This window comes from Taurulus bubalis (genome assembly GCF_910589615.1).
Source record: "Taurulus bubalis genome assembly, chromosome: 10".
Lineage (NCBI taxonomy): Eukaryota > Metazoa > Chordata > Actinopteri > Perciformes > Cottidae > Taurulus > Taurulus bubalis.
This window is the reverse complement of record NC_136598.1, coordinates 5,175,108-5,201,564: the sequence shown is the minus strand read 5'-3', so window position 1 is coordinate 5,201,564 and position 26,457 is coordinate 5,175,108. Positions and strand designations below refer to the sequence as shown.

At 43.8% G+C, this 26,457-nt stretch overlaps 1 protein-coding gene across 1 annotated transcript; it reads right to left on the bottom strand.

The window, feature by feature from the left end:
* Nucleotides 1-143: 143 nt before the first annotated feature.
* LOC306742729 (rho guanine nucleotide exchange factor 26-like) lies at nucleotides 144-25,624 on the bottom strand (the record flags this gene model as incomplete). The annotated part of the gene is made up of 14 exons (XM_079225140.1): nucleotides 144-1,765; nucleotides 2,094-2,198; nucleotides 2,402-2,472; nucleotides 8,452-8,661; nucleotides 13,336-13,490; nucleotides 15,047-15,136; nucleotides 15,511-15,585; nucleotides 17,341-17,470; nucleotides 17,657-17,809; nucleotides 19,903-20,063; nucleotides 20,725-20,781; nucleotides 22,666-22,808; nucleotides 22,948-22,999; nucleotides 24,095-25,624. The coding sequence occupies 14 exons, from the start codon at nucleotides 25,622-25,624 to the stop codon at nucleotides 1,623-1,625; spliced, it is 3,075 nt and encodes a 1,024-aa protein (XP_079081266.1). The 3' UTR covers nucleotides 144-1,622.
* Between the last annotated feature and the right edge of the window lie 833 nt (nucleotides 25,625-26,457).

Below are 26,457 nucleotides of genomic sequence, written 5' to 3'. Positions count from 1 at the left end.
TGATTAATCTGCACTTAATACCCAGACAACAAATGGCTAATTTATTGTTCCAAACTTTACTGGAGGAATACAAGTATTATTTTTCTTTGATCTCGCTAGCAGTGGTCTTCAGGAAAAGTACACGTCATATTGATCATTGAGCTTTTATTTAGAGTGGTTGAAATATATAAAGGTTGTCTGCAGTTTCTGCAATATAAATCTGTATTTTGGCAAGCATATGTTACAATTCAGGCTGGTTTACATATTTATATGTACACATGATTTACAATAGTTACAAGTACAGGAAGTGATTGAAATAAAGATCAATTCATGCTTGTATGTGTGGTATTGCAGAGGTCATTTTCCCTGAGTGCAACGCTTCATCTGGATATATACATCTCCTTCCTGCTGGGTGCTCTGCCCGCTACGTCACGCCTCGCTTCATGTAGCTCAACAGTTGAGGTTGTCGCATCGGCCGGGGCCAGAGCAGTGGGCCTGGTGGATGGCGTTATCGCCACACTATGACCAAGCCATGGCAACACTAAAAAAAGATGACTCACACTGGGCAATCACATAAAAAGCAGAGGCACTCTTCTCTTCCGGTCTTCACCATCAGCACACACACATTAATTCAGCGTGCCTCTGTAACATCACAGATATAAATCCTGAGGTAGGGTATTTATATTTACAACCTTGGCTGGCATCTAAGGTGCGTGATATTTCAGGCTGTCCAAATTATTGAGTGGATGGAGACACAAATGTAGAGTCTGATTCATGGTGGTGATATTAACTGGTGACACAGAACGGTAGAGGACAGATGGCCCTTCTACGCAACCCCTGGATGTCATGACATTATACCTGAACTGTAATTATCATTCAATTGATCATGACCTATACTGTTGACACAAAGTTTCATGGGCCTCAGACAAGTAGCATTCATGTTTGTCTTTCTGCAGCTCAACAACCCTTCTGTATTTTCTTGTAAATCTCATTGTACTGGTTTCACTTGCCCTCAGATGCACACACACACACACACACACAAACACACACAGAGTAGAGAAGCTGCCAATCCCACCGCCTTGCCTTATCATCTCTTTCACAACCAACATCTTCGTAGTTACATTGTTACTGACAAAGCTCACATGACCTGATGATCCTCAGTAACAGAGCACACATCAGGCCGCTGTCATCTTCACACTATTTGGTCTACTCTACCTCCTATAGCGATACTGCAGTTCCAATTATTACATAGCACATCGGTAACGCGCAACAAATGTTTGGATAAAATAACATTGACAAATTTCACACCAAAAGTTGTTAAGTAGCGAGGTGTTGAAAGAAGTGACTGTCAGTGGGTGTGAAGTTTTCCTCCCGACCACACGGGGGAAGGAAATCTCTTCTTTTTCTGCGTTTGCTGTGAAACGCCTGATATTTAGTGGACGGCTGAAGTCTGAAGAACTATGGCTTCATCTTTAACCCACTGAACAGTCAGGCAGCTGGGTCCACTTGGTCCCTGAAGGCTGGCCACAGATGTGCTTGCTGAACTCATTTGTTTGGGTTCACCTCTTAAAAAGGAAGGTCACAGATGAGCCAAAGGCCCACTGCCAGCTGAGAAAAGCCCTCTGTGGTTGGAAGCGCCGGGCTCACACGTTGGTCTCCAACCCTTGCAGGCGGTCCATCCTCTGCATGTTGCGCTCGATGGTGGCCTGGCACGTGATTGGTTCGGCACACTCGGCGAGGAACCACCCCCTTTCTCCGTCGCGTAGTCGCTCACCTTCATACCAGCCTAAAGAGGGGAAATTGCACTGATGCATGAAAACTGAAGCATGTGCTGTGTTTCCACGTGATCTGCTTTTGATGCTCACAGCTGTCTGTTCTTTAGCAGGAAAAACAGTTGCTATGGTTACCAAAAGGGAAAGGACCTTTGGCCTCTGTGTGTTTGTGTTGGTTTGAACCACATCTTCAAAGGAGGTGTACAGCCCATTATATTAGACAGATGGGTTTGGAAAAAGATATAAAAGTATATGATAAAATGACAGTTGAAATGGGAATACTGATGAGGTAGAAAGAGAGAAAGAGAGAGAGAGAGAGAGAGAGAGAGAGAGCTAACGTACCGTCCTCCACAGTCTGCGAGACCAGCACCACATCAGCCACCTGCAGGGACAACTCATCTGGCTGCTTGGCGGTGTAGGTTCTGATCACCTCCACCTGCATGACATCTACAACACAAATATAAATATATAAATCACTTCAGATAAGTTACACCAGCCTTATTGGAATATATCTAAATTAACTCAACAAGCCAATTGTTGTGAAATCTATCATTTAAAAAAAAAAAGACAGTTCGTCAGATGACCACAAGGTGGTGCAACAGGCCAAAAGGAGAGTCCAGGGAGCCATTTGAGTGTTTGTGGCAACTTACTGGTTCTGTCCTGACTCTTGTTGTTGTCCACATTCTGGCCCAGGGCGCTAATCCATCGAGCACGCTCATTCCTAAAAGCACACATTTCAGCACATGAAGTTCTGGCACTGAAATACTTATGAACACTATAGGAAGTTGTATAAACTTCACAATTTCTAAAACTTGACAGTGCTGTGAGGGTTGTACACCTCCTTAACTGTGGTTGAGGTGAGTTCAATTCGTTTGAGCTACGTCACAGCGGTGTTGAGAATATACGCAGCTACAAAGGAGCGTCACAAGCTGACAAGCTACTGAGGCCAATGGATTACTTGGTTGCACAGCAAGTTTGGCCTTTTCCCTCCCTCCCCTCTGTCCACGAGAGAACAGAGGTATGTTTTCAGTCGCAGAGCACTGAGTAGAACAAGCACAAGGCCGATTCCCAGGAGGGGACAGACCTGCTTTCCCTCCCTCTTGTGTGTTTCATGGGAAAGAAACAGTGGGTGGAGTCGCACAGGTCAAGTTCCACGAAACTCTCCCATTTCACCTGTTCTCATAGACTACTGAAGGGGGGAGGATTTAGATAGAGTGGGAGAGATAAAGGGGGTTTAGGAAATTAACCAGATGGGGTTATGTAGGCCCCTTCTGACTCAGCACCGTTGGCTTGAATCATGGAGATATATGCAACATGCCCAGAGAATCACAGACAGAGCGGGACACTCTTCCGAGAGGCACAAATGCACCTCGAACCGGCAAGTCCCATGAGTCAGACCTCATTATTGTGTTCCCATCGTACGCATGCTGTTTTGATCCTTTACCGGTCAGCTTTCCACAACTAATTGGACTGTATGACATCACTCAGGGTTCTTACGGTCATGAAAAACCTGGAAAAGTCATGGAATTTTAAAAATGGTTATTTCCAGGTAGGAAAAGTATCCGGGAAAATTGTTTTTAAAAATCCGAAAGGTCATGGAAATGTGTTCATATATTCATATGTTCATGACGTTCATTTACGCTGAGTTTGTCTCATTTAAGGTATACTGTATGCTTTGGAATTCTAAATGTTAGTTTAAATACTACATTTACTCACTTTTTCATGTTTACACCGTGATTTCACAAAATGTTTGGTCATGGAAATGTGGTTTAAAGTCATGGAAATCCATTGGTCAAATGTGTATGAACCCTGTATATAAACCTTGAAATAAAAGGATTACTTTAGAGCCATCTTTGTGCACCCACAATGCAATATTATGACTGATAAAAGTGTAACCTTTGGAGGCAAATAATACATTTTACAATCTCAAATAAACACCTATCATGCCAATCATCTCTCTTTGGTACCCTCTACTACAGTATGTTTAATAATTTACCTATCATCTTAAATATTTCCTGATGGAGTCCAAAGTCCAGGTGGAAAATATTAGTAATGTGGTGTCAATCATTTTCTATGTTCATCAACAACAACTAGGTTTAAATTATTCCTTTTGTGAGCCATTGCATTCAGGAATCAATCAACACTTGTTTATCTTCAAGACAACTGTACTTAGGCAGATAACTTCATGTTAACTTCAGCATGCCAATAATAATAATAATAATAATATTAATAATAGGTACAGGTATAATGTCGGCCATGTTAACTCGGCAGTCTTAGTTTACCATTCAAGATATTTTTGTATCATCATATGCACAGATAACAGACTCAAACACTGTACAAACTCTGTACAATGAAAAGCTTATTTTGCTGGGTCCTCCTAACACACAGAATTACAATAAACTTAAGGTAAAACAAAAAAAAGAATTATAGTAAAATATAGTAACAGTATTGGAGAAAAATAAGTCATGCTACCATTTGCTAATTAGAATTAAATAAGTACCAAGTACAGCGAGAGTCGGTTGGGAATGTCATAAACTCATCTTTGGTCATTAACCAAAAGTATGTGCTGACGATGGGGCGAGATGAAAAGTGAAATTCATTCCGACAATACCAGGATTGTCTGGACCAGATTCCATGGCAATCCGTCCAATAGTTGAGACGGCAAGAGGAAAAGTTCCTGCTCACTTCTCCGTACTGAATGCGGAAGTCCTCCTAACATCCGAGCCGCTCTGTGGGAAAGCCATCTGCTAGGTGCTGCGTTTGACAGCTGGACACACATGCTGACAGATTCATGTGCACATACACTCCATCATGACAGGTCGCTTTTGCGTGATTGAACATCTGAAATACTTCATCAAAACTATGAATGCACATATTCAACATATCAAGCACAGGCGACTACATGTGTTTGAGAAGCACTTAATGGTTATCTGTGGAATGTGAGGCACATACCAAAGGGTTCAGGTAAAAACATTTTTAAAACAGCCGTTAAACTGCAACAAGTGTGTATGTGTGCCTACATGCATGTGAGTACTGCATATGCACAAACAGCAGGCCCTTGTCCTCTTCTCTCAATGGCTACAAGCCTTTTCAAGTAGTAGAGTGGAGTAAAGTTCCCTCCACATTCATCCCACCGTGCACGGGAATGCTAAGAATCATAAATCTATTGTCAAAGGTTCTCGCTTAACCTCTGAAAAGGAGAGAGGCCTTTCTGCTGCCCTATAAAAGCTCTTTCTCACAAGCAGATAAGCCTCTTTCTAGCCTCTGCCAACTTAAAATCACCACCAGACCACTGTTTTTGTTTTTTTACCCCCTCTTTTCGGCTCACTCCTATCAAATTGTTTACTCCTAACCTAGGTTCCTCGCTTGTTTCCACTTAACCACAGGTCAGAACGATATTCGGGTACAATTTCTTCTCCACGACATCTCTCTGACCGGATCTTTCCAGTGAGGGAAACTCCCAGGCACAGAACGATTCCCATCAGCGAGTTTGTCGTTATCACATAAGCAAAAACAGACTTGGTAAGATAATCAAAAACAACAACTTAAACGAAAGCAGACAGAGTAAAAAAAGTATTTCCAAAGTGTGCAACAGAAGTATAGACTCCCTCCTCCTCCGGTTGGGGCCGTTACGTAAGCGGTGCTGCTTTGTGTTATCGCTGCATATCTGACTAACAGAACTGTTTTGCTGCAGACTTCTGTAGCTGCTCTGTTCCAGCACAATTCACCGACTCTGGACAGGGCACAACATCGGGGTCATGGGGAAGACGCACCAACATGTGCACAACGAACAAAAGGGTACAGAGAAGAAGAGGAGGACGCAGACAGAAAGGAGGAGAATCACAGACGCTACACAGGCGTCCTTGTCCCGTCTCCGATCCAGCTGTCTGAATTCCTGGAGTATCATGTCACTGCCGTGGTCAATGACCAGTGCATTGTATGCAGCTTCTGAGCCCTCACACAGTGATGCACACAGACAGGTACGGCATTGACTTAACTGAACTGAAAGTAGAAACGCCCACACTGATCAATATGAGAAGAAGTCCATTTCTACGATTTCATTTCCACAAAAAAACAAACCTGTCTTCGGTCAAAATGTGCAGATTTTCATGTTGTAACCTGACTTGAGTTGCACTCACATTCAGTGGTGAAGTGAACAATATAGGGAAGTGTATGTAATAGAGGCACTATTCTTTAAAAATATGCATAAACCTGGTTTGGCAATTATTAACAGAGGAGCCATGCACAAAGTCGTTCTGCAAGTTTATGGCCTTTCCCTTTTGTACTGTGACAACAGGAACACACCAACAATGTAAATGTAACACCTGTAGCTCTTATAGGTGACTCCGTGCCTGACGGTTACCATCAAAATAAGCAATTTAAGGTTCTCATCCTGGGCTCTTGGAACTTGTGAAAGGCATGTTTTACTATTTTCTGACATTTTATACACTTAAGGAGTATTCAAAATAAGTAATTTCATCGTGTAAATATTCATTAGTTGCAGCCCTATTCTCTTATACCAATTATATAGCCTCAGTACTCCGTATTGTCCTCGCTACCTCACTTAACTCTGATAGAAACTCAAAATAGGCCGGCTAATGTAACCCCACTTCCATGTGTCATCCTGGGTTAGATCACCAAATTGGGATGGATGGCCGAAAGAGGATGAAGTTATTCTGGTCATCAAAAACAAAAGAGCCGACACTGGCTGCCGTCTAAGAGATGAGACACGGGGCTCTGAAGAAGAAGAAGAGGGGAGAGTGAGGAAACGGGTCGGGAGGCTTAGTCGTGGGAAACAGCCCACTTAACAATGGGCCGCTGCTAAGCAACAGCTCACACAATGCCTAGCAACTACCGTAACAATGGCTTGCTGCCAGGGTCCCCGCTCTTCGGCTTAATCAGAGCTACAGTGAGCGGAGCGATGCAGTCGCATACATCGTTACGTCTTTGCAGAGGGCCCCAAACTCAAGCTATTGAGGGAGGGAGTCGTGGGGATTTACACACACACACCCACACACACAGGTTAGATGTGGAGACCCCCTCATGTATATGTGGGCAGCACATACAAGTCATGTCACACAGATTCCCTCCTACACAGGCCCATGACAGTCACACTTAACACTATTACTGCAGTCGCTTTGTCAGGTTTCATTAGAGGCAGCATGGGGCCGACATCAGTGGAGCAAACTGTTATTCAGCAATGTCACGCCCCGTCCTGTGGCAGCCCTCTGGGCCGAACAACACTCAACCACCCACAGAAGACACCTTAAAAACAATCAAATCCATGGGATGTATCCACATAAAGACATGCAAACAAGACGACTGCATCCCAGGTTGAGCGGCAGCGTGGATAAACGGATCGCAGGCAATACAGGCTGGTAACGGCTGCAGTAGGCGATGCTGAAGGGTTAACAAGACGTTGCATTTTGATGTCAATTTCAAGTTTGAAAGCTGCATTGACTTTAAGTTGTTTCTCTTCATCCACATGTTTCTGTTCAGCTGACCCCCGTGCACGTCACACTGTGTACTGAGCTGCTAGGAGGATGTTCAATTACCATTAAATTGATCCTTTCTATGACCTTTAACAATACACGTTTGAAAGCTGTAGTAAAATAGTCATATGGAAACTCTTACAGATTATAATTTAGTCGTCACAAAATTACACAATATGTACCTGAGGAACATTTAGCAAAACAAAAAAAAAGCCTTGAAAAGAGTTAAGAGACATTGAAAAGCGGTGTGTTGTACAGTGAAACTGGAAACCACTCCTTCTGTAATGATAATGCAGAAGGAGGTTCTCGAACTACCAAGGAATGAGGCGGAACCGGCCCTGTGCAAATGAAAACACTCTTTAACAAAGCCTTCAACCACAGAAAATAATTACAGTGAACTCTGTGCGTGCGTTCGCACTTGCCTTGCACTTGTGTGTACGTGTGTTCCCATGGACTGCAATTTCTATTGCAAACTAGAACAAATACACTGCGTATGCAGCCCAATATGACAGATCCTCTGTGGGAGTTATATAATCAAAACAACCTCGCGTTTCACTCTATTTTCTGTACAAAGAGAGACATCAGCGACAGAATATCAAGGAAGCTCAAAGCAGCTGACTGTATTTCTAAGTCGGATGTATGAGTAATCATTTACGCCGCTCATGCAAAACACAAAGAGAGATGCTTTCCCCAGAATAGATGGTCGGGTAGAAGATGCTCAGTCCACAAAACAATGATCCGGTACACAGCCGGACTGTGTTCCAGGACGACGGCAGACAGCATGGCTAATAAACTTCCCTTTCCTAGGTCACATTAGCAACAAGCATTCAGGCTCAGGCTTGGAAATAGATGTAACAAAATATCCCTGTGACTTGACATGGTCCAAAAAGAGTTTAGGAAATAAGAGCTAAGAAGAGAGGATAATGGGATTTTCTTCCTTAAAAAGCATAATAAAGGAAAGATAAGGGAGTAGTGTTTTCGGGAGAAGGGAAGGACCTGAGCTCGAGACTCTGCTCTCTTGACAGGAAACCAGACTATCAAACCTGAAGTGTACTTTGAGCTACTTGTGTGTGTGCAGGGGTGATTTCATCAGAGCAAAGTGATTCACATGCTGAACAGCAGAACGTGTACATCTGTGACTGAAGCACCAGTGATATAAAAACAGCACAATAAAGGTTGACAAAGGGAATAAAATCAAAAACACTCACAGCAACTCCGTGCCCAGAACCATGGGCACCTTTTCGCCGGAGTGGTTGCTACGGAAGCGCAGACGGAAAAGATTGCTGGCGCCGGCTTGCCGTGAACTCAGCATGCCGCCGCCGCTTCTGACCGGTGACAGGCTGAGATCCTCGGGCTGGCAGGAACCCACCCAGATCTGGTCCCTCAGAGCGTAGTCGATCACAGCGTAACTCTCCTCGCTGAAAGAGACACAAAACTTTAGTTAGAATTCACCAACTTTACTTAATTCGGTGGCAGATTCACCAGATTCAGACAAGTGAGATTCATTTGAGACGTTTTGGTGACGGAGGAAGCGACTAATGCCAATTGAACTCGCTCCTGGACTGTATCCCACCAGCCAAAGTAGTTCGAGACAAATGCAACAAAAAAAACATACAAACAACATATTAGAAAAGGGCATTTTTCATTTCATTGTTTCAAGATAAATGTTTATTTTGAGCATCATAAAGGCAGATATTCAGAAACTCTTTTAGCAGGTTTTTATTCAAACAAACTGTAGATGTGGATTCATCTGCTTTTCTCCCCTTCTTACAACTTTTCTAAACATGTAGACAACATTTAACAAAAGGTTATTGAATTTGTTTCAATGACTTATTTGTGTTTTAGCAGTTTGAGGAAAGCCTCAATCCTCATTTATCATAAAGCGCCCTTCAGCCTTGAATGTTCAGTCTGCACTCCTGTTTAGGCCCCGACATGGACATGTGATAAAAAATATACTATATTCCTTTATTATATTAAATCAAAATGTTTATATCCAGATTAAAGTGTTTAAAGAATGAATGTCTGTTATGACAACATTGTTCTTCTTTTCTTATTGTCTAGTTAATTTAGAGAAAATACAATATATATAATTACAATAGACAAATACACCAAAGCAAATAATTGTGCTACATTAATAACTGACAGCAAAATTACATTACAAAAAATATAATATTTGCTGATCGTTTTGTACCCAAGCCATTAGACACCACCCACCCTCGTCCTCTTGCACATCACAATGAAGCTCGTTGTTTTTAGTAGAGATTTAGTTTCATGGTACCGCAGTGACTCAACCCCTGAGAGGTTACAGACTGGAGTTAATCAAATTCACCTGGATTAATAAATCAGCTCTCACATTCTGTGCCACAAAAAAAAGTCCAAAACATTCATCTGTCTACATGTCCTTACACTAAATCTGCCGCCCTCTGGTTTAGTTGCATGCCCTCGAGTACCTTTACCATGACCCTGTGTCTAGCTGTACAGAAACATCTGGAGCTGATTGTGAAACATGGTACCTCCAATACCTGGAGAAAAATTGTGTGTGTGCTTTCATAGTGCTCTGAAGAACAAGAGCTTAAGTCCAGCCCACACGCATTTTATCAAGCTATGACTGAAACAGAGCTGAGAAGCTACTGGACACGGCTAGCGTTGTGTAAGCCAACATGCCATTAGTGTGCTGAACACACAGACCCAGGGATGGACAAAGGTAGGGGTCAAACAAGCTGTCTCTGTCTTTTACTGGCTTGTTCTTTCACTCACACACAGATGTGCTCACACTCTGGGGTCATGACTGGTTGGAGCATCCAGTCATGGTCGGGGGACGCTCAACAAGGTTTAAATGTTACCCATCAGCCCCTATTGTCCGCCAATTGGTCAAAAAAAGCCGGTCGTCCACAACCAATTAGACTTCTTGGGAGAGGAGAAAGAGTTCAGGGAGAGATAAAATGAAATGAATCTAGCTGGACTACAACAATCCCTGTTTTATCTTAAAATACAATAAAATAAAAAATAAAATACATTTAAGTAATAATAATATGCACAGTTTACTAAAGAGTAAAAACTCCTTAAACTGTGCACTTAAAAATGGACCAGCCCTGAAAACGTCCCTTAAATGTATATCTTAAAAATGGCTTTACTTTTTCAATTAAGGTGAAAATTTAGAGTTGGTTTGTCATTTTGGTCATTTTGGTCGCTTCGTACGGTTTCTTTACCCCTGATACCATGCAAAAAGTAATTATCAATTAATGCATCTCCATGTTTGTCACCATTTATTTTCACCTGAAACATTTCCGACCTTTATGTGAACCAAAATCCTAATGATCCCATCTAAAATATAATAAAGAACACACCCAAATACTGTTCAGGGTAACTTAAGAATCAAGTGTCTTTAGGGTCGTCACCATTTTAGCTCCCGACAGCTCTACTGTTGAAATGCCTGAAATGCCATTAACGTGACGCTGGGAATGGGATGGGTGGGGAATCCTCAAGTGTGGGGGGGTGGGAGGGTATTCAGTGTTGGAATATTGCTAAATAGAGGAATGAAGGTGGGAAACAGTTTAAATATCCTATGTGGGAGAGCGTGTTAGAAACGGATTTAACAAGCAAAATAATACAAAATAATCTATCCACTGTTTGGCCTCCTCATAAGCTACTTACACAGAAACAAACTTGCTGGAATGAAAATCCCTCTGCCGCTAGAGCGAGAACAGGCGTCTACCACACACTGTCATCACAACTGTGCCAGCAACCATCTTCCTAGTGTACACCCAGTTCTTCAACACAACTTTAATTAACACAAATCCTCAGATAGATGTTGAGATGCAACTCTGAGTCAAGCATGCAGGGAGGCACACAGCTACACACAAGCATTGTAAGAGCAATGGTGCAAAGTACAGTGTTTGAGTGTTGAGACTATGGCATAGTCAAACAAACAGTGATGGGATTATAGGCTTACACACACACACACACACACACACGCACGCATAAAGCTAAAAAGGAAAAGAGAGAGATGAAGACCTTAATAATACTGAATGTTTTGATGATGCGCAGCATCACACAGGAACAAGGGGGGAAGTGAAGATGAGAGCCAGCTGGTGTGGACTCAGTGTTATGTAAGTGTTCCTGTGAGCCAGAGAGCAGCAGATCAAAACTCCCCCCGCTGCGTGACAATAGCCCAGTCTGAGTCTGACATGGGCTTGGTTTCCTAGAGCCAGTTTCATTTTGGATCCAGTTCGAAGTTGATAAAATAAGCAGATTTGACTCGATTTAAAACTCAGAATCTCTTATTGAAACTGTTATCTTGTAGATAATACCAACATATGTGAGGTAACAAAACCTTATGGTTTGAAACTTGTATTGATATTATAGTATTGTTGATTAATCTCACAATTATATTCTCGAGTAATCAATTGTTTGGTCTTTTGAACATCAGAAAAAAATCAATAGCAGCAAATCCCCACAATGGAGAACTGGAACTATATTAGATTATAACTAGTTTTGCATTTGTGCTTTAAAAGTCATCAACGGATTATCTAAATAATTTGACTTTGTCAACTGACAGTTGTTGTTTTTTTAGCCCTAACCTTATGATCTGTATCAAAACAGATTTTATAAAAGACTTGAAATAATTTAGATTTGAAAAATTTCAGATTCAATAAGTGATTCAATACGAGATAGATTTTCAGTTAAATGCTATTAAACGTCAACCAATGACAGCATATTAACCCTAAGGATTCCCAACCAAATAAAAACAGGCTCACACTCTGTTTTCTGAATATATTTGATGTATAGTCCCATAAAACCGAAGACAGTCTCAGGTCTTTTGTATGTTTTTTCCTTTAATGTGTAAATGACTTTGACCTTTGCCCTATTCCTTCTGGTGTTCATGGTACTCCTTGAAATGTGTGCTGAAGAAAAAAGAGACGGGAAGCAGCCGAGAGGATTCAAGCACACAACATTATTGCATTTGACAACGACGCTGGGTTAGCTACACACTCCAAGTCATAATGACAAGGGAAAGACCTATTACACCATTATGTCCACGGCCGTGCTGTGTCTGGCTAGCCTTCTGGTGTGCTTTTGTTTTGATTACTGCAGATGGAGTGCAGCAGAGTAGCGTGCCACAGCAGGGCGCTCACCAGCAGCACAAACCAATATTACAACAGCGTCTCCCATTCAAAAAAAAATACACACCGTGATTCCGGAGCGCTCCCTTTCGCAAATCCCTCTTCCAAACCCAGGCCTGACACCACACACTGCTGGAGTATGCCGTCCAGGATCAGATTCCCAGAAAAATATATCACATGGAATGTTTTCTTTCCATTTTTTTTTTATGATTCTTAGGAAATCATAGTTTTTGCGAGTGGCGGGACAATTGGTTCCAGGCCCAGAGGGAGATGGGATTTTATTTTTTGGCAAAAGTAGACACACTCGCGCAAACCCACACTGCACGCACACAAATGAAAAGCACACCATTTCAAGGAAGTCCGCTTTGTGGCTTGTTTCATGGTTTTGCCTCAAACTAGAGGAAACGGAGGAGACTCACTAACAAGGCTGACAATAAGCAGGTCTACTAGCTCCAGATGAAGCATTGCACCAGGACATGTTGAGACCTTGACAACATTCAGAAAAACAGGCTCCGATATATGATGCCAAGTCGGAGCAGGTTCAGGTAACTGCACCTGTTCAATAAACAACACGCCCAAAAAGCAGGGGGGGTGGGTGGGAGGGGGAGGGGGGATCAGTCAGTGCATCTGAGGGTGTTACATTCTTCAATATCTTCCTCAACCCTGCTGATAATGTCTTCACACTATGGTGTTTTTTTTCTCAATCGTTTATTTTTCATTCCAGCATGGACCTCAATAATTGCTCTTTATGTGAACAGGCTAATATCACAAAACAAGTTCAAACACGAGGATGGAGAAGACGATATTACACGCCCTGCACTCAGGGTCTTGGCCCATAGGCGGTCCATACATTCTCACACAGTAAAAACCAAGGGCTTATGGTTACACTTTCACCCACAACATGTCAGAACAGGTGAGTTATGAGAAAAGCCTGCACAACAGCGATATCAAAAACAGGCCCAGACTCACCTCTTCTTCTTCGTGACAATGAAGACGTCATTGAAGAGGAAGAAATAGACTTGTTGCCGCGACTTCCGCTTGAGGAAGATGCCATTATCCTCCACAAATGCAGTCAGTTCTCCTCTCTTTACCATCCACCTGGAGGATGAGACCAGGGGGAAGGGCTGGGGGGAAATGAAAAAGGGAATGTGAGTAACCAGAAATAGCAATACATCTAACCATATAAAGTATTTCAAAATGTCTGATATGTTGGTGCTGTCAAGAATTCCTGAATCTGTGTTTGCATGTGTGAACAGCTGGCTATGCAGACTGAAACTATGTTCGCGAGACATCTGTGAATCCCAAATGTGCCAACAGCTACTTTCCCACACTACTTAGACACCGCCTGCCAAGTCTTGTGTGCATTTGTGTACAGACGCCCGCCAAGCGAGTGACAGTGGTGTGTTGCATGCCAGTGCATGACTGCAAAGCCCGTGTTCTACCTCATCCTTACCGGCCGCCGTAGGCAGTGCTTTAACACTAAATATCTCCCGTCTTGTGCACACGGAGGTCTAGTCTTTATATCAACAATGTCAAGTGTGACCTTGGATGACCCCGGTTGCTTATAAGTTCTGGTGTCATCCACAAGATCATTCCTTTTCTATCATCTCGCTTACGCAGGCTAACCACTGTGGTAGCATTAGCTTGAGCTACACGAGATTATTCAGAACGATAGACTTTTCTATCTTCGCTCATCACCAGCGTGATGGACCATCTTCACTTGTGAACATCAACCGGTGAGATCGATTGACATGGTTTTCTATAACGTCAACACCTTTACTGTTTTTTACTTTACAGTTAACAGAGCACATTGCACTAGCTAATTTAGTGATGTGCTTACAAAAGTGTTGTTAACATACTCAACGTCAGTGAAGAGTGTCCCAGCTCCCCCTCTAGCTGGAGAGTTGTACACATACTGTTTTCACAGTTAGCAGAGTGCTCTCACTCAGGCTAAGTTGGAAGGATGCTAGTAGAGTTAACTGATATTGATACCTTACGGCGCTTCATTCAACAAACTCAGCGATGCTTTATTGCTGGCATTTGCTCTAATGTCAAGGGGATTTGGGTGTCTGATGTCCACTCTGGTTCAGGCTTGCTGCCAGGTCACCCTTGTCAGAGGCATGTAGGAGGACCTTTGATAGTCTCAATGGAACCGAGGGAGCTGTTTGGTTCAGCTGCTCTACAGGCGCATAAGCGGAAGTGATTGCATAAAGCAAGTGAGAAGGACTATTCTGAATGCCAGAGTCCACCTACCCATCCACAGTACAAGAACAGGTGGACATTGAAGTGCCACTCTACCAGGAGTGTCTCAGGGTCGTTGTGGGCATTTAATAATAATAATAATTTTGACATTTCGGTAAATACATGTTTTTTTTCTTGCTGAGTGTTAGATCAGAAAATCCATAACACTCTGGTAAATATCAAGCTACAGCCAGTAGCCGGTTAGCTTAGCCAAGATAGGAATCGTGTACGGAGCTAGCATGGCTATGCCCAAAAGTAACTGTTAGTTAGTGGTCTTTTTGTGTTACCTCTTCATACTAAGCTAAGCGAACTGGCTGCTGCCTCATATTTAAAAAGGATATCTTCCATCTTCTCATCTAACTCTCGGTAAGACAACAAAACTATTTTGTTAACTAGAATACTACCCAAGATGCAAGTGTGTAACAATTTGTGTCCATACCTTGATCTTGAACTCCAGCTGAGAGTTGATGGTATACATCATCTCTGTTCTCTCCATTGTGCGAGCTCCCTCATTACACTTTCTTACCACCTGCTCACACACACACACACACACACACACACACACACACACACACACACACACACACACACACACACACACACACACACACACACACACACACACACACACACACACACACACACACACACACACGAATGTACAGATTCCTTCTATTTCTCACCTTGTATCAATTCATTGAAAGCTGCATGCTATGGTGATAGTTACATCATTCCGTAATTGATGTGCTTATATATCTAAGTAGAAGAAGGGCTGGAAGTAGAAGTGCTGAAAATTATTTACCAAAATACAATAAATAGGAAGTGATATCTCCAAGCCTAACCCTCGTGACCTCAAAATCCAGATTGCATAACATTTGTAGTCGACCCTTTAAACCCACGCACCTTGCTGACTGCTTGTAAAGCCTTCTTACACTCTTCGTATTGTGCCGAGTCTTTAGGTGTCTTCTGACAAATTGTCTGCAACACAGATAGTCAGGGCTCAAATCAGTTATACAACTTTATAATGGAATAAAGTAGCTGGCAACGGCGGCACATGCAGAGTCATGTAGCTCACAGACTTTGCTACATTTATGACAAAATTGGAAAAGTAAGTACGAGGATCGGCCCAGGAAAAGGGGGAAGAGAGCTGGGAAAAGGAATAAACAGCTTGGACATAAGTTTATTCCCAGCCTACTCCTAGCTAATGTCCGGTTGCTCAGATCAGAGACTGTTGTGCACACATCATAACAGAAACATGGCTTCATCATACCATCCCTTATTAAGCTATTGCACTTGACAGACAGACTCCGGTAAGAAGAGGGGAGGCGGGTTGGGTGCTTACATCAATGATGACTGGTGCTTAAACGTCGTCAAAGTTGATCGACAATGTTCCCCTGATGTTGAATTTTTTTATGTTTAAGATGCCGGCCATATTATCTGCCCAGAGAATTCACCAGTGTTTTTGTCTCGGATCTGTTTTACGTAAATTCCACCAGCATGTCCACAACTCCACCAGATGAAATAATTCACTGAACCATGACGACACAAATGTTTATGTTTAATACCGAAGCCCTCCAGGGCTTTGTGCTCAGCCCCTTCCTGTTGACGCTCTACACCCCAAGCATGAAGAGAACTTTGCAGTTAGCAGATGACACTACCGTCATCGGCCGGATTACAAACAACAATGAGACTACATGTAGAGAGGAAATCAACAACTTTGCAGAGTGGTGCTCAGAGAACAATGGACTGCTCAACGTCAGTATAACCAAGGAGCCGATTGGTAATTTAAGAAAAATGGAGAAGACTACGTGCAAAGCTCAAAAATGGCTGTGGCAAAATGCCATTACCAAGTTCTTGTCAACTTTTAAAAGAGGACCAATAGAAAGCATCCTGACTGCAAACATTACAAAGTGGCATGAGATGTGTGCAGCAGGCTCTATAGCGTTGATCAAAAACGCCCAGAACATCATTGGCACTCATCTACTGAGCATCAGTGATATCGGTGAGAAGAGGAGCCTGCAAAGAGCTAAAGGGATATTAAAAGACCAAACCTACCCCAGCCACAACCTGTTCTCCCTGCTACCTGCTTCTTTACTCTGGCTGAGAGACTCCTCAATTCAACCTCCACCCTCCATGTATACTGTAATATAGTTTTATTGTTGTTTGTTTTCTTTCCAATGTTAAAATGAAATCTACTATTTGTTGTGCAACCATGTCATACAATGAAACACAGGAAATACAAATCCTGTGTATTCATGCACGAAAACAAAAAGAACAATAATTTGCACTCATAAACAGCACTATCAAAACCTTAAAAACATACTGATGCATAAAGAAATCTGTGGGAAGCAATGAATTAAAACAAAACTTTCTCAGGATCCAAAAGCCTCCAAGTGTACAAGCATAAACCCCATAGTCCCTAGAGAGACACTGAGGGAGGATGGGAGAGAGGGGGGTGAACGTAGAGCAAGGAAGAGAAAGAGAGAGAAAGGCACAGTAGGGACAGAATAATGCGCTGCCAAAGGAAGCAGGAAAAAAAACATTAAACGAAAGAGGAGAAGGGTAAAGATTAAGATTATCGAGGAATGATGTAGGGTCACATAAACATATTTGAGGTTAGAACACACCCCATGTAGAATTAGTCAGGTTAGTATGAATAAATAAACTGTTGCGTAAGAGTCAAAGTCTTGTTATTCCAAAGCTCATGCTACTTTATGTCTTCAATGCACTCACATCCATGAGTAGGGGGAGGCGAGTGATCCTCTGCATGGGCAGGATAAGGAAGGAGATCATGGGGAGGTTCCTGCAATCTGGGTGGCTCTCTATCCTGGTCAGCACCTCCTTAAAAACTGGATTCTTGGAACTGCAAGAGATGACAGTTTGGGTGTTCAGAAAGAGGAGTAACTGATACAGAGAGAGAAAGAGGGAAAACATGAGCGGGGAGGAAGAGCAAACCCCCTGGTTCACAGTGTCAGAACCGTCATGTTGGATCAAATCCATGACAGATATGATAAGAACGTCATTTGTGCGAGTCTGCTAGGTCACTCACACCAGCCTCTGCAGGGTTCTTTGCTGGTAGACCTCGTTGGAGCAATATGTGATGAAGGGATCAAAGTTGGACTGAGCATGCTTGTCAACGATGTCGCTGATGTCATCGATCACAATGTTCTGTTGGTGTCTCTCCTCCAGTTCCTTAAAGAATCTGAGTACAGGATGAATAAAGGTTAGAATGCATAGGGATTCATAGCGTACGTGGAAACAGCTTCAAATCAAGAGTCATTCCACACGGGAGAAAATATAGGACACAATGACAGATATAAAAAGGCAGGAAGGCAGGAAGCAGAGACAACACATGTCTTCTAAACCCGCTGTAAGATCACAAAAGAGGAACTCCCCGCCTCTTAAAATAGACTCAGCCTACCATTAACCATAACACAGAGGTTTTTCCTCTTCCTGAGCTCCACCAGATGGTCCTTTTAACGGCACGCCACATGACCAACTTCAAGAGAATAAGTGTGTTTGCGTGCACGATCCAAGGTGACAAACAGGAAGGTGTCACACGACACAGGACGCTGACCTTGACCAGTTGGACAGAGTTTGAGCTCATCTGCAAAATCACCTCTAATGCCTCCTCCCATCCCCATCTACTCCACACACGGTGCTATGACTAGCTTGTGTCCACGCCGGACCCCCATACTCTTTGAACTATGATCTTTCTAACAAGGGCATGAGCACACAGGATAACAGAGAACAAAGTATGTTGCGCTGTCCTCTGGCACATGTCCAAAAGGTGTATCCAGGGCTTTAGCGGGTCAAGGCTGTTTAAGTTCAGGCAGCACTCCATCCTGGGGCCAAACTCACTGGATTGCCTCAGGGTTAAAGCACGCTGCTACAATCATAAAGTATGTCATGATGATGTCATATTCCAGGGCTGCAAGTGAATTACAATCAGTTACAAACATGCATGTAAAATACTCAACAGCCCTCCCACTCACAATCACACAGGAGCCCGCGGGTTGAGTGATATTTCTTCTATTTTCTTTGAGAGGCTAAACTCAAAGCCTGACTATTTGTTCCAAGTAAAACATGTTGCTGAACCAGTGCTACTGGCCAACGGATAACTTAAGAGATGCTGTCCCTTCGTCTCCATGCCCTCCTCTCTACTCCCTAGGCCCATGCAGGTCTCCTTATTTAGGGGGAGGGTAAAGTATCGCATTAATGTGGGTGGTCTGTGTATAGGAATGAGAAAGGGGAGTGAGATGGGCTGCAGCACGTCCCAACACAGGAAGGAATTGTTGAGGAATTTACAGATACCACCATTCGTGCAAAGTGGGAATGAGGGGCAATTAAATGTACATAATACTGTTAATGTCAATCCACATGTGCTGCAGAAAGTATTATTCATATTATTAACCCACATTATTGACACTGGGTTATTGAGAATAACTGCAAAAAAGGTGGGAACAACTTGTTGGCAGAGTAGGTGCAGTAAACATGTGGCTAAGGTAATGTGAAAAGACTGTAAACCTTGGATTAATTGTGGAGTCTTTAGTTCTCATAGCAGACTTGTTGAATGATATGAGACTGCTGCCACGGTGAACAGTGACTTCAGACCAGCATATTAGGCTAGCTTACCTAAAAATCACACATTAAACAGTTATATCATAGTTGCACTTGCACTCGGTCACATAGAAGAGTTTCTAAGACCACATGTTCTTTGTTAGGCTTATGTCAATCATTTGTAGAAATAATGGATCCCCGTACAGCACAGTAATTGCTGAGGCAGCACCGTTTTCATCAGTCTCAACTTTCACGGCTTCTCATGCACGAGTGTTTCAGTTCATGGGATCATTGCAGGTTCATGGTTACCCGGCCATTCATGTTAAATCATGATGGACGGGTAAACTCAGAGGGCTCATAGCAGCACATTTTGGCCTGACAAAACATAAATAAATGAAAGAAGCAAAAACTGTCGCATGCAGTCTACTTGTGAGCTCTCTCAAACAGGAAGAAATATTGATTTGGATTGATCTATCACTCAATTTGCCCCACAACATGTGACCACACATGCACACAGAAAACAGCTCGGCGCTGCCTACCTGCAATCCCTTCGATTCAACTAAAAACAACTCTGATCTCAGCATACAATAACCAACACTTATGAGAAGTCCTCGAAACCCCAAAAGTTCTAGAAACATACACTGAGAGAAGCAACATGACAACATACAGCAATAATACATCCGATGATAATTCAGTCTCCAAAAGCTAGACATTACAACACAACCGCGCACTTACTTTTTGCTAGCCTCACAGACGTCGGTGATGTTGGAGAAGAGGTGGTGGTGTTCGGTCTTGGTCATGGCCTCGCTGAGCGCTGCAGAGTTCTTGAACATGCGGATCAGGATCTCCAGACTGTGGAGGTACGAGTGCTCCGACGAGATCACCTCAAAAATGGACTATTGAGGGGCAGGCGAGCGCAACAGGGAGGAAACAGAAAAGACTAATGTTTTTAATTTTTTTATGATTTCATAACAGTCACTTTGATACATCCATTAGTGACTGGCTTCCGTAACCTCACTAGATCCTGACTCACTCACTGCTTCATGAGATGGGCTCAGTCATGAACATGCTCGACATACCTGTTCTCCACAATCATGTTGGTATGCGAATGAACAATTCCATACCGATGTGAGCACCAATCTGTCACTGAATTTAATGTTTAAACTCATTCGCCTTGTCATTCTTAATATGACAGGGATTCAGGTAAATATTTATTGGAGCATCTGTTATCCTTCCACTATTTACAAAGCATCTGCTTTAAGTACACAATAGTTCATGATGAGTGTTTCCTAGCCCTTGTGTTGTCTTGGGGTCAAAATGACCCGTGTACGAGTGTATATGTATGTGTGTTGATGGGTCATTTTGACCCCAAGACAACACAAGGGTTAATGTGCTCTTTTAATGGCTTTTTAAAATTGGCCTTTAGTTTACAGAGACCAAATGAACAGCCATCCTCCCCCTGGTGCTTAGTAACTCTTAACTTAGCATGCAAGTAGCCCACACTTGTATTTTTCTCACTCTCAACACAAACGTCAAAGTGTGAAATATGATTCCTACCTCTTGTCTTTTGCGTTCCTCCTGACTCATCCGGTCAGAAAGACCACTTTTCTTCACCTAAAGGAGGAGGGGGGAACATGAAAAGATTTAGAATACAAAGTCACACTTGTTTGACTACTCTGGGTTTTTTTTTTCAGGCCTTTGCATTTGTAGCAGGGGTGTGTGTGCCATATGTGTGCGCGCGTTTGTGTGCCACTGTTGTCCTCACACACACAAAGACAGGAGCACTTTGCATACCACACTGAATAGAGAGGCAATGAAGTAGCTGTATAAAATGGGAACAGGAAGATCTTCACTGAGAAAAGAGACGAGTGTCGAAATAGGAAATTTGTTGAAAGCAAAAAAACTCTTGGGTTAAAATGTAATTTGGCCGTAGCCAAACGATTAAAAAGGAAAGTGTCTGTGTGTGTGTGTGTGTGTGTGTGTGTGTGTTGGCATGTGGCCGGTGAGATTTGGTCCAGAAATATTTGACTAAGTTTGAAACAAAGCAATCTTTTGGAATTAACTGGGTGTGGAGTGCTATTGAATTATTCAGCCTGTGGCTGAAGGCAAGGTTGAGTAAAAAGCACGTCTCCCTATTCTGTTCCTCCAAATACAACCACATTCACATTATACTTTACCAGATCACACGTATTGGAAGATATGCTAAGAGGCCGTCCTTCCACACCTTCCTTGAACAAACAAACAAACCCACAGCAAACCAAACATCTCTTGTGGTTCTTTCTTTGTACTCCTTTCGCACATACATCAGTTTCCCTTCCGCCAAACCGTCAACACCATATCAGTATAATGAGCTTTCAATGTGAGGCTGTTTTAATGAGCGAGCAACCGTGCACCCTGTCATGCCATCTGAACTTTGCCCTGTTTTGCAGTTCCCCTGGGTGTGACTGAAACTCAATCAATTAGGTCTTATTTATATTTTATTCTATAGCCATTTTTTTTTTTTTAAAGCTTCAATCCATAGATTGTAACTCCATTGAAGCTCCACCTTCTGAAACTACAGAGGGGGATTCCTGGAAATGTGTAAATCCGGGGATGTGACATTTCACCAAACCCAAAATGACGAGAAGTGCCAGGTTGAGAGAGGGGAGGAGTCGAGTGAGATGAGATTTGTTGGAAAGGCAAAACTCACACGATGACAACTTGTAGATCCGGTTCTCGGCTTCACTGGAATTAAACTAATTTCCTGGCACACCATGACAAGGAAAGTGTCACGCCGGCATTTCATACCGAATGTAAAAGATCCCGCAGCGTTACATCACGGACTGTCTGGCTGGACAGATTCATGGCAAAAGAGTGTGTGCTGGTCAGCATTGAAGCGTTGACCCACTTCACCCCTGTGAATCACTGGTATGCACGAGAACAAAAATGACAACATTTTCTGAATGTTTTCGACTTTCAATCCAATCTCCCATTTATTAGAGTCTGAGTGCATATCATTCTCTGCTCAGCAATTTCAGAACTAATCATAATAGCCTCCTTCTACGCCCTCGCCTGATTTCACTCCCACCCTTTCTCTCCTCAACAAGTAAACAAACAGATGGGAATGCTGCAGTAGAAAACTAAATTATCTTATCCCTCTCCACTGTATTCCTCTATCCGTCCATTCCGATCCCAAACTACATTGCGTAATGTAGAGCCACCGCACTTCTCTCTAGAGGCAACATTTTAAGCATATTTGCAGTCTGACGAATATATAGAGTTTGCCAAAACACTGGCATTAGGCCCACCAGTGCTTGCAAGACTTCCTGTGAGTCTGGCTGACTGTCTGCCTCCCTGCCAGCTCCAAGTCCTCAAAGAAATGCTCCTGCCCTCCCTGATAAACAGAGTTAGGGGCAAAGGAAGGAGCAGTGGGAGGATGGGGTGTGTGTGTGTGTGTGTGTGTGTGTGTGTGTGTGTGTGTGTGTGTGTGTGTGTGTGTGTGGGGGGGGGTTGTCTGACCACAGTGAGCTGGCTCCAGGAGGTGCGTATCGGTCTGTACTGCACCACAATGCCGTTATCGGGTTTGGGTTCTCTGGAATCGGCATCCTCATCCGAGTCATTATGCAAGGCCTTTTCCTGGTAGTTCTGGTACAGCTCCTCTTCTGAAACAGACATTTTAGCGGCAGAAAAGACCAATCATGTTGAAAAAGTTTTGGTTGAGAGAGAGAAAAGGGCAATACAAAACACAGAGTAAAGTAGTACAATGAAGAGGCTAGTGTGGCGGAAGCAAGGTTTTCTCACCCTCACTGTCAAACGTCCGCTGGGAGGTTAAAACTTTCTTCTTCTCTGGACTCTGAAAGAAAAAAACAAGACAATTGCCATGACTTGGACAAACTCTGAGGAGCCGAGCAGGTGCGCGCACACGCACACACACACACACACACACACACACACAATGAAACCGGTCTCTGTACCGGTGTCACCTGCCTGTGCCCTTTCTGCTGACCTTCCTCATTGACCCCTGTCTAATTACAGAGCCGTTGTGAGCATAAGTGTGTACGTGTGGCGTGGTGTCACATTACGTCACGTCTCCCAACACAACAACCACATTAATTGTTTCCTCGTCATGCCTCGTCTGACCTGCTGCCGAGTTTGTCCCACAGTCCTCAGTCTGTGTTGTCATTTTATAATCTGGACTTCACCCCACAATACTGAAGTCCATATCAATGCCATCTGTGTGCACAATCAAATATAAACCCATCAGATGGGTTATGATTAACTGAATCAAGAAAACTGTCTGTTTCAACGCAAAGGAAAAAGTAACTATCTCCAGGGCTGTACGTGTGTAGTTCAGCAATGGGCATTTGGCAGATATGGCAGAAACACATTCTCTATGAGCATCAGAAAAGTCAACCCAAACATGTAAACAAACAGCAAACCAGACCTTAAAGGCACAATGACTAGGATTTGTCGGATGAAAGCCAACCTCACAGATTCAGTCTGGTTTGAAACAAGCTTGGCGTTTTGCCTATCTATATTTGCATTATTTCAGCACCTGGACGCCACGTTTTGATAGAGGTTGACGCCCAGAGAGATCCTGAACACAGCAATATTAAAAGAAAAGAGAAAATACAGCCAGAGGGCAGGGTCATTGTAGACACAGACACCACCTAACACTTCCAGGGGTAATAGGTGATGATTGAGAAGGATTATTTTAGTATGAGTATATACATTGTTTTGAGGAACTTCCTATTCAATGTGCCTTGAACTACATTAAGATTAAAAGTCCTTTAGTTTTTAATTGTCTGATGAAAAAAACATTAAATGAATACCTTTTTATGGTAACCTCCACATTGCTCCTGCTCCCATTAGGTGATTTTGTTGAATATTGTGTGAGATTTCAAACCCTTTTTTCTTCAAGAACTTTTTTTTTTTAAAACGCACCCACCTTGATTTCCCCTGTGCTGGTAGGCTTTGACATCCTGGGGATGGCTAGTTTCGGTGTCCCAGGGCTGGTAAGTTTCGGTGTCCCCGGGCTGGTAAGTTTAGGTGTCCCCGGGCTGGTAAGTTTAGGTGTCCCCGGGCTGGTAAGTTTAGGTGTCCCCGGGCTGGTAAGTTTAGGTGTCCCCGGGCTGGTAAGTTTAGGTGTCCCCGGGCTGGCGGGCTTTGCAGTGCCAGGACTTGATGGGCTAACTGATGAATCCGTCTGATCCTCATCTATCCATCTGATGACAGACTGGGACAATCGATGGGCCTTGGAATCTTCCGATGGGACCTCCAAGTCTATTCCACTCACGACTGCCCTCCTATAGGAAGTACTCCTCAGGCCTCTTTTTAGTGTCCCCGAACTCTCAGTTTCCCCATCTGTCCCCTCAGCGTGACCCCCTCCTGTAGAAAAGTAGGTTCCTGTCTCCACCATGCTGAGGGCTTTCAACGCCCGCTTGGAATGGTCCAACCCCAGCAGCCCTGTTAAACCCTGGCCCTGCGGCTCAGGCCCCTTGCTCTGCCGAACATCGGATGCTAAGCCCTTGGGAATGAGCTGCTGGGTGCCCATCTTCAGGGCAGCAGGGCTGTGGGTGCTGAGGACGACGCAGGTAGAGGGAGAGACAGATGGGGAAAGTGAGGGAGAAGGGGAGGTGGAGGAGATGGAAGAAGAAATAGATGCATGCCTGGTGTCCTGTGAGGAGGCAGGCGAGAATGAGGACGGTCTAAGGAGCGCTTGTCCTCTGTCTGCTGGCGACGGGGAGCGCGGGGTGGGGGGATCTGAGGAGGTAAGGGAAGAAAGGGAGGGGATGCTGGAGGTGGAGCTGTGGGAAGGGGTGGGGGTACACCGTGCTGGAGGAGAGGGGCTGGATGCGGACGAAAGGGAGGAGAGTTCTTGGGAGTTGTAGTTGTTGTTAGAAGTGCGTGGAGACAGGACAGGAGAGGAGTTAAGAACAGATCCAGATGAGGGCGAACTCATCTCAAAGGCTTTCTGGTCTCTCCATGAGCGCATGCTGAACGGGTTGGACATGCGTTTCTGGGGGTCTTGGAGATGCTTTTCCTGCAATACCGTCACTCCATTACTGGCTTTCTGCCGGTCTCCATTACACACTCTATTGTCCAGTGAGGCGGATCTGCTATCCTCAGACCGAAACTTGGACAGTGAGAAGAGTCCGCTGGAGAGGGGCCCGATGCTAATGCTTCGGACAACTCTGGTTTTCCTGGAGGGCTTGTGCAGAACGTGCTTCAACACCACGGTGTTCTTGCCCCACCGCGGGGGAGCGACCACCAGCCGCTCAGCAGGTTGGCTCAAAGTGAAGGAACACTTGTTGTCCTCCACTGGGAAGTCCGTCGTCATGAGCCCATTTATGTGGTAACTGAGGGGTCGTGGTTTGGGTTTGCTTGAGTCCTGGGGGGGTTTATAATTGTCTGTGCGGCGCCTCCACAACGGGGTGATGTTTTTATTGGACAGATCCACATCGTTGCCGATGTCCATGGTGCTAGATCCTCCGTGACCTCTTCACTATCTGTGTCCACACCTCCAGGTCACAGTGCAAACACTGCAGTCCTGTCGAAAATGGATCTCACCCCTGCGAGTAAACAAAAAGAAGAGGAGCTAAGTTCAGTGTCGAATTGCACTAAAGATTACTCATTAACAGGGATTCAGAGCAGAGACTGGAAGCCAAACTTCAACACATGAGTGAAGAAGTTTTTGAACAGCGCGAAACAGAAGCCAAGCCAGTGAAGACAGCTGCACATCCTTTTGTATATGTTCACTGGGTGGAATGCCCTTATTACAGGCACAAAGCAGACAGGATGCTGTTATCTGTGAGCAATCACTGTAATATCCCAAAAGGGAAACAATTGTCCGCGACAACAGGGAGTTTAGAGAGTATTGTTATTATTATAATTATTATTTTTGAATCTCTTTTACCCCTTATTAAACTCCAAACACTCACATTTCTGTACGTGTGAATAAACATATCTACATAAACATGCATGCTGCCGTTATGTGCTGCACAGCAGGGAGATTCAGGTGTGGAAGACTCTACTTTCCCAATCATCGATAGGTTGTCCGAGGTGCTGGTTCCACTCACCTCTAACCAGTGGCTCTGCTGCAGGACCCGGGCATTGTACCTGCGTGCGCCGTCGTAAAACGAACCTTCTCTGGCCAAATAACACCGGTCAGTGGGTTTAATCCAGCATGGTATGGACACCAAATGAAGTTTGTGAAACCAAAGTTGGAGCTCGCAAAGTCACTGTGAGTTATGAGTGGTCGACTGGAAACTCGTGAGCGCGTCTGAAGCGCTGCTCTCTCTCAGCTGCACC